The sequence below is a fragment of the Morus notabilis genome, unplaced genomic scaffold, assembly GCF_000414095.1.
Source record: "Morus notabilis unplaced genomic scaffold, ASM41409v2 Scaffold625, whole genome shotgun sequence".
Classification (NCBI taxonomy): domain Eukaryota; kingdom Viridiplantae; phylum Streptophyta; class Magnoliopsida; order Rosales; family Moraceae; genus Morus; species Morus notabilis.
The window spans coordinates 586,515-596,272 of NW_010357688.1; the positions used below are offsets into that span (position 1 = coordinate 586,515).

A 9,758-nucleotide genomic window follows, 5' to 3' on the forward strand; every position below is an offset into this window, starting at 1 on the left:
ATTCCATAAATCCTCCATTCACAATATAACATAATATTTTCTAAGAAAATCCTTGGCTTAAAAATACATGAATTGTATTATTTAAGGTCTGGAATTTTCTCAGTCATTACATTTCTAATGCTGTCGTTGTCCCATGCTATTGTCGTTTTTCTCTATTGTTGTCATTCTTTGCCAAAAGGTCGGCCTTCACGTTTGGATCTACGCTCATATACAAGCAATATCTCTGTTCACATGACCAAAAGACTCCTAATAGAAACAAGGGCAACATTCGAAGCCAGTTCTATAACCTCATCTTCAAGCCTACAATATATATATATATATATATATTTCAATACACCTTCAGTAAAATTCAATAAATCCAATTTATTCTTTCCATCATAGGTCCCATTCATTTCACTCAGTTTAGAATTCGAGTTTAAGTTTAGAATTTGAGTTTTGCTACAATAAGAAGCTCTCAAAAACAGTTACATATAACTTTTTGCTACAGTAAAAACTCTTACATAAAATCACATCTCAATTTGAATTAAAAATTTGAATCAGCGAACTAAACGGTCCTAAATTCAAAAGTTGTTGAATCATGAAAATCATAATGGGCAATACTAACGGTTATTCAAGGCTTTTGCAGCTCTTCTCATTGTGTTTAACCTTATGTTCTTCACTAGTGTCTCCTCTAATAAGGTTCCACACCCTCCAAATGGTACTATTCCTTCACCCGCCATTGCACCTAAGAAGCAAGGCAAGAGCCCTAAAGACACCCTCGAGTTTGGTGTTTGTGGAATCTGGCTCGGGTTGGTTATTGGGGCTAAACCCGAGCAAGATATGTTGTTCCCTCATAAAGGGTCTTGCAGATCTTGAAGCTGCATTGTGTTTATGCATTGCCATTAAGGCCAATGTACTTGGAGTTGTCAAGCTCAATGTGTCCATTGCTTTAAGTTTGCTAGTTAACTCCTGTGGGAAGAGGGTTCCATATCACTAAACTCGGTTTCCCTAGTTTAGGAAGATGCTTCCATTATCAAACGTGAAATCTTTACATAAACTCATCAACAGTCCAATATATATATATGTGTGTGTGTGTGTGTGTTAGGGGGGTGACTTGAACCACAAATTTAATCAGAACCTCACTTTGAGGTCTTTCAGAAAGGCACCCTTGAAGCTTTCATGACGTTGTTTAATATTGCTGCTAATTAAGCCTGGTTTAGGTCATTGGTATAAGGTATACCAATATGACAATATCCTAATTTTACGCTCATGACCTTTTTGCTCACCAGACTCTACAGTTTAAACTGAAATAGTTTTAAGTTTACTAGGAAAATTCTGGTAGCAATATTAGAACAATCATTGTTATGATCATGCTAGTTACTCTATGCTTAGAGCTCTACAATGTCAACTTATTAAAAAACTATTGTGTGCACCAAAGAATACGCATATTAACTTCCACAACCTCCTTTGAAGAAGTGGAAAAAACTATGCGCTTTGGTAACTAAATCCAAAGCAAGTATGTATGTAGAAACATTACCTGTGCAAATAAATATTGTTGGTAACACATAGAAGGATGAATTGTTCCAACAAAAAACGGTTTCACAAAATCTATCTCTCATTCATTAAATTGATGTAACATTGATTGCACAAGGCGAGAGACAACAATTGCAAATTGAGACTTCATGTTAGTCCCAACTAGGTATGCTCTGAACCTTTGATTGGACGTAAAAGTTTTATTCGAAGAATTCCTCTCAAATAAACTGTTGTATTAAATTTCAATGAAGGTTTCAAACTATAATTTCAGTGTCAAAGAATAACAAAAGAAAGAAAAACTATAATTCTAGAGGTCAGAAACTCTCTCTCTCTCCCCACACATTCCTTGTAGATCATTCAATAGTATAGTCTTAGTTCTTATTATATTTCATCTTAGTCTGTCCACTCCCTTGCCCTTGTTAAAGATATCTAATGAAACTTTGACTTTTTGAATCTGTACGGGTGAACCCTTTTTAATGAACAAAAAGAAAATTGGGAAAAATGCATAGGAAAACCTTTCATAAATGATATTGGGCCACTTGGAAACATCAAATTAATTAGACAAAGATACAGTCAAAAGACAGCAAAAGAAGAATATCTGAAATCATTGATATTATTATCAGATTATAACTGTGGCAAAGAAGAAAGTCTCTAATTTGAATTCTACTGTTGACCTATCATTAGAACATGTGCAGCCCATTATCATTCTTTGAAAAGAAAAAAAAAAGACTGAAGAAGTTGGCCCAAAGGCAGAGAAAGATTGCCCAAAAGGACTGAAGAAGTCGTAGCAAATAGCGAATATACTTTACATTTTACACCAACCCTCTATCAGAACATGATGTCCAACTGCAGGATGTTTGGCCAATTGAAGAATTTGTAGCCAGCCCAAAAGGTTGAGGTAGATTGTCCAATGGAGATGATAATACCAATGTGTGTGGACTTGGGTGAGCTTGATGCAAATAATGATGAAGATGGATTATATTACACAGTTGAAATCCACCCGAAATTCATAATTAATATAGAAACTGTGAAAGCTCAATCAAGAATTCTAATTCTAAACAATAAAAACTAACTGAGAAAGAGAATCAAAACTCACCAAATTCCAGAATAAATACAAATGTATGTGGAGGATCCAATTCCAATCCCTGGTGAGCTTCATGCAAATTGAGATGGAGATGTACTTAATACGAATTAGGATCCCGCGGGATTATCCCAAAACCACATGAAGAAAAAATGTGCCATTGTCCATAAAACGGAAGTACCCTATGGGCCTCTGCTTCAAGAAAACAAAAAATTAACAAAGAAAAAAAAAGAAAAGGAAAAGAAAAGAAGATGAGAGAAAGAGAGAGACGAATGTAAAATATAAGTTAACAGTCAAAAAGATTCTAAGAAAAGAAAAGAAAGTGAAAACGCTGCAGAAATGTGTTGGAGATCACGGTCCCAGCGGATTGGGGCTTAATGTGTGGGCTTGATATGAATGTCGGACCGGAAAACCCAATCCGTGCGAGCTTACTTATGCAATTTTTATTTTTGATTCGGCCAAGAGCTTCCAGCCGTTTGGCCTGAGATTAATACTTGATAAATGAGCATAATGGTGTGTAATGGGGCTTAATGGTGACCAGTGAAGGTAAACCAAAATTTGCCATGGTTAATAAGCTTAATGCCATCAGTTTTCATCATCAACGTCCGAACCTATATACAAAGTGTGGCCGGATTCATCATGGGAAAAATCAAACATTTTTGTTTCATTACAATGCAGATTAATATGTGTTTTAAAACACCATAATGTACATGGTCGAATTTGGAGCCTATATAAAGGTCCTACTCCACATGAACAAGGGCACTCACTTGTACAAAGCACTCTCCTCTCCCTCTCAAGTTCTTCCTTTTCTTTTCGAGTTTGTCTTGTGTTATTTTTGTAGTTTTTTTTTTGGTGATAGAGGAAAGGTCCGAGTTCTAGTTCGCCGAACGGTTCCGATAGTGCTTTGAGCTACCATCGTTGTTATTGTATCCTGGGAGACGGACATCCAACGTTGCCTCAAGCACTCGCTAGCGGGGACGAATCTGTTTTAAAGAAAGCATGGTTCATGTGCCTCGACATCCTTCAAATTTCGTTCTCCGAGTTTAGTAGAAAGGTTGAATTAGTGTTGTACAATATCGTTATTTTGATCTCGTAAAAGTTGTTGTTCTTCTTTGTCTTTTCTATACTTTTGCTAACAAAATTTACCGAAGAAATTTGTTACTCCGTCCACGTCACTGCCCATTTGGACGTCTTCCTGAGTTTCTTGAGCATCGAACGGTCCCGGTGGGTTGGGGGCCTAATGTGTGCGCCTATGGACACGAATGCCGGCACAAAAAATCCGCTCCGTGCGAGCTTACTTTAGTAATTTTTATTTTTGATTTGGCCAAGAGCTTCTAGCCGTTTGGCCTGAGATTAATGCTTGGGAAATGAGCATAATGGTGTGTAATGGGGCTTAATGGTGACCATTGAAGGTAAACCAAAATTTGTCTCAATGCCATCAGTTTTCATCATTAATGTCCGAACCTATATACAAAGTGTGGCCGAATTCATCATGGGAAAAATCAAACATTTTTGTTCCTTTATAATGCAGATTAATGTGTGTTTTAAAACACCATAATACCATGGTCAAATTTGGAGCCTATATAAAGGTCATACTCCACATGAACAAGGGCACTCACTTGCACAAAGCACTCTCCTCTCTCTCTCTCAAGTTCTTCCTTTTTCTTTTAGAGTTTGTCTTGTGTTATTTTTGTAGTTCCATTTTTGTGATAGAGGGAAGGTCCGAGTTCTAGTTCGCCGGACGGTTCTGATAGTGCTTCGAGCTACCGTCGTTGTATCCTGGGAGACGGACATCCAATGTTGCCTCAAGCACACACCGGAGGGGACGAATCTCTTTTAAGGAAAGTGTGGATCACGTGCCTCGACATCCTTCAAATTTCGTTCTCCGTGTTTGGTAGAAAGGTTGAATTACTCTTGTACAATAATGTTATTTTGATCTTGCAAAAGTTGTTGTTCTTCGTTGAATTTTCTATACTTTTGCTAACAAAATGTACCCAAAAAATTTGTTACTTCGTCCTTGTCACTGCCCATTTGGACGTCTACCTGAGTTTCTTGAGCATCGTAAGACCAGTCCATGTCGGTGCATGCCATCTATTCTTCTTCTTCTTCTTGAAAGTAATAAAAAAAATTAAGCACACTAATTATCAAATAACAATAAACAACAATATATATATATATATTATTTATAGAGAATCAATAAAGAAAGGAACAAGAAAAGACCTTTTTTGTCGTCTTATGTATCTTCATTAGAGTCCATATCAGAGGTTTCCACGTAGGAAACGTAGTCACACTCCATATAGCTCCATGAATAATCTTCTTCACCGACAAGAAATTCATCGCACATTTCCACATCAGAGCCATCAGAATCACCACTAACATCTTTCTTGTCATCGGGGTGCACATATGAGGTTTGAGCATAATTAACGTCTATGTCCATGTCCATATCCATATGGCTCCAACAATATTCTTGATCACCAAAAATGAATTCACACATGATTTGCCACTTCAAAACAATGTCCACAATCTACTGTCGTTGTCGTTGTATCCTGGGAGACGGACATCTAACGTTGCATCAAGCACTCGCCGGAGGGGACAAATCAGTTTTAAGGAAAGCATGGTTCCTGTGCCTTGACATCCTTCAAATTTCGTTCTCCGAGTTTAGTAGAAAGGTTGAATTAGTGTTGTACAATATCGTTATGTTGATCTTGCAAAAGTTGTTATTCTTCTTTGTATTTTCTATACTTTTACTAACAAATTGTACCGAAGAAATTTGTTACTTCATCCTCGTCACTGCCCATTTGGACGTCCTCTTGAGTTTCCTGAGCATCGTAAGACTAGTCCATGTCGGTGCATGCCATCTCTTCTTCTCCTTCTTGAAAGTAATAAAAAAAATTAAGCCCACTAATTATCAAATAACAATAAACAACAATATATATATATTATTAATAGAGAATTAATAAAGAAAGGAAACAAGAAAAGACTTTTTTTTGTCGTTTTATGTATCTTCATTAGCATCCATATCAGAGTTTCCACGTAGGAAACGTAGTCACACTCCGTATAGCTCCATGGATAATCTTTTTCACCGACAAGAAATTCATCGCACATTTTCACGTCAGAGCCACCAGAATCACCATTAACATCTTTCTTGTCATCGGTTTGCACATATGAGGTTTGCGCATAATTAACATCCATGTCCATGTCCATATCCATATGGCTCCAAGAATATTCTTTATCACCCAAAATGAATTCACTCATGATGTGCCACTTCAAAACAACGTCCACAATTGACTGTCGTTGTCATTGTATCCTGGGAGACGGACTTCCAACGTTGCCTCAAGCACTCACCAGAGGGGACGAATCTATTTTAAGGAAAACGTGGTTCACGTGCCTCGACATCCTTCAAATTTTGTTTTCTGAGTTAGGTAGAAAGGTTGAATTAGTTATGTACAATATCGTTATTTTGATCTTGTAAAAGTTGTTGTCCTTTGTATTTTCTATACTTTTGCTAACAAAATGAACCGAAGAAATTTGTTACTCCATCCTCGTCATTGCCCATTTGGACATCCTCCTGAGTTTCTCGAGCATCGCAAGACCAGTCCATTTCAGTGCATGCCATCTCTTCTTCTTCTTCTTGAAAATAATTAAAAAAAATTAAGCGCACTAATTATCAAATAACAATAAACAACATTATATTTGTATATTATTTATAGATAATTAATTGAGAAAGGAACAAGAAAAGACCTTTTTCGTCGTCTTCTGTAACTTCATTAGTGTCCATATAAGAAGTTTCCGCATAGGAAACGTAGTCACACTCCGTATTGCTCCATGAATAATCTTCCGCACCGACAAGAAATTCATCGCACATTTCCACGTCAGAGCCACCAGAATCACCACTAACATCTTTCTTATCATCGGTGTGCACATATGAGGTTTGAGCATAATTAAAGTCCATGTCCATGTCCATATCTATATGGCTCCAAGACTATTCTTGATCACTAAAAATGAATTCACTCATGATTCGCCACTACAAAACAACGTCCACAATCGACTGCCATTGTCGTTGTATCCTTGGAGACGGACATCCAACGTTGCCTCAAGCACTCACCGGAGGAGACGAATCTGTTTTAAGAAAAGCGTGGTTCACGTGCCTCGACATCCTTCAAATTTTGTTCTCCGAGTTTGGTAGAAAGAATGAATTAGTGTTGTACAATATCGTTATTTTGTTCTTGTAAAAGTTGTTGTTCTTCTTTGTATTTTTTATACTTTTGCCAGCAAAATGTACCGAAGAAATTTGTTACTTCGTCCTCGTCACTGCCCATTTGGACGTCCTCCTGAGTTTCTTGAGCATCGTAAGACCAGTCCATGTTGGTGCATGCCATCTCTTCTTCTTCTTCTTGAAAATGATAAAAAAAAATTAAGTGCACTACTTATCAAATAACAATAAAAAACATTATATATATATATATTATTTATAGAGAATTAATAAAGAAAGGAACAAGAAAAGACTTTTTTCGCCATCTTCTGTATCTTCATTAGTGTCCATATAAGAGGTTTTCACGTAGGAAACGTAGTCACACTCCGTATAGCTCCATGAATAATCTTCTTCACCGACAAGAAATTCATCGCACATTTCGACGTTAGAGCTACGAGAATCACCTCTAACATCTTTCTTGTCATCGGTGTGCACATATAAGGTTTGTGCATAATTAACGCCCATGTCAAAGTCCATATCCATATGGCACCAAGAATATTCTTGATCACCAAAAATTAATTCACTCATGATTTGCCACTTCAAAACAATGTCCACAATCTACCGTCGATGTAGTTGTGTCTTGGGAGGCGGACATCCAACATTACCTTAAGCACTTGCCAGAGGGGACGAATCTGTTTTAAGGAAAGCGTGGTTCACGTGCCTCGACATCCTTCACATTTTGTTCTCCGAGTTTGATAGAAAGGTTGAATTAGTGTTGTACAATATCGTTACTTCGATCTTGCAAAAGTTGTTGGTCTTCTTTGTATTTTCGATACTTTTGCTAACAAAATGTACCCAAGAAATTTGTTACTTCGTCATCGTCATTGCCCATTTGGACGTCCTCCGGAGGTTCTTGAGCATCATAAGACCAGTCCATGTCGGTGCATGCCATCTCTTCTTTTTCTCCTTGAAAGTAATAAAAAAAATTAAGCGCACTAATTATCAAATAACAATGAACATCAATATATATTATTTAAAGAGAATTAATAAAGAAAGGAACAAGAAAAGACCTTTTTCGTCGTCTTCTGTATCTTCATAAGTGCCCATATAAGAGGTTTCCATGTAGGAAACGTAGTCACACTCCATATAGCTCCATGAATAATCTTCTTCACCTACAAGAAATTCATCGCACATTTCCACGTCAGAACCATCAGAATCACCACTAACATCTTTCTTGTCATCGGTGTGCACATATGAGGTTTGAGCATAATTAACGTCTATGTCCATGTCCATATCCATATGGCTCCAACAATATTCTTGATCACAAAAAATGAATTCACTCATGATTTTCCACTTCAAATCAACGTCCACAATCTACCATCGCTATCGTTGTATCCTGGGAGACAGACATCCAACGTTGCCTCAAGCACTTGCCGGAGGGGACAAATCAGTTTTAAGGAAAGCGTGGTTCACGTGCCTCGACATCCTTCAAATTTTGTTTTCCGAGTTTAGTAGAAAGGTTGAATTAGTGTTGTACAATATCGTTATGTTGATCTTGCAAAAGTTTTTGTTCTTCTTTGTATTTTCTTTACTTTTGCTAACAAAATGTACTGAAGAAATTTGTTACTTCGTCCTCATCACTGCCCATTTGGATGTGCTCCTGAGTTTCTTGAGCATCGTATGACTAGTCCATGTCGGTGCATGCCATCTCTTCTTCTCCTTCTTAAAAGTAATAAAAAAAAATTAAGCTCACTAATTATCAAATAACAATAAACAAGAATATATATATATATATATTATTAATAGAGAATTAATAAAGAAAGGAACAAGAAAAGACCTTTTTCGTCATCTTATGTATCTTCATTAGTGTCCAAATTAGAGTTTCCACGTAGGAAACGTAGTCACACTCCGTATAGCTCCATGGATAATCTTTTTTACCGACAAGAAATTCATTGCACATTTTCACGTCAGAGCCACAAGAATCACCACTAACATCTTTCTTGTCATCGGTTTGCACATATGAGGATTGCGTATAATTAACGTCCATGTCCATGTCCATATCTATATGGCTCCAAGAATATTCTTTATCACCCAAAATGAATTCACTCATGATTTGCCACTTCAAAACAACATCCACAATCGACCGTCGTTGTCGTTGTATCCTGGGAGACGGACTACCAATGTTGCCTCAAGCACTCACCAGAGGAGACGAATCTGTTTTAAGAAAAACGTGGTTAACGTGCCTCGAAATCCTTTAAAGTTTGTTCTCTGACTTTGGTAGAAAGGTTGAATTAGTGCTATACAATATTGTTATTTTGATCTTGTAAAAGTTGTTGTTCTTCTTTGTATTTTTTATACTTTTGCCAGCAAAATGTACCGAAGAAATTTGTTACTTCATCCTCATCACTGCCCATTTGGACGTCCTCCTGAGTTTCTTGAGCATCGTAAGACCAGTCCATGTTCGTGCATGCCATCTCTTCTTCTTCTTCTTCTTGAAAATGATAAAAAAAAATTAAGCGCACTAATCATCAAATAACAATAAAAAACATTATATATATATATATATATTATTTATTGAGAATTAATAAACAAAGGAACAAGAAATGACATTTTTCGTCGTCTTTTATATCTTCATTAGTGTCCATATATGACGTTTCCACGTCGGAAACGTAGTCACACTCCGTATAGCTCCATAAATAATCTTCTTCACCAACAAGAAATTCATCGCACATTTCCACGTCAGAGCCACCAGAATCACCACTAACATCTTTCTTGTCATCGGTGTGCACATATGAGGTTTGAGCATAATTAACGTCCATGTCCTTGTCCATATCCATATGGCTTCAAGAATATTCTTGATCACCAAAAATTAATTCACTCATGATTTGCCACCTCAAAACAATGTCCACAATCTACCATCGTTATCGTTGTGTCCTAGGAGGCGGATATCCAACGTTGCCTTAAGCACTCGCC

The 9,758-nt window shown here is 37.0% G+C and overlaps 1 protein-coding gene across 1 annotated transcript; it reads left to right on the forward strand.

The window, feature by feature from the left end:
* Nucleotides 1-589: 589 nt before the first annotated feature.
* LOC21403752 (putative lipid-binding protein AIR1) lies at nt 590-976 on the forward strand. The gene has a single exon (XM_010090587.2). It carries the CDS (start codon nt 590-592, stop codon nt 974-976), a length of 387 nt encoding a protein of 128 aa, XP_010088889.2.
* Nucleotides 977-9,758: the final 8,782 nt, after the last annotated feature.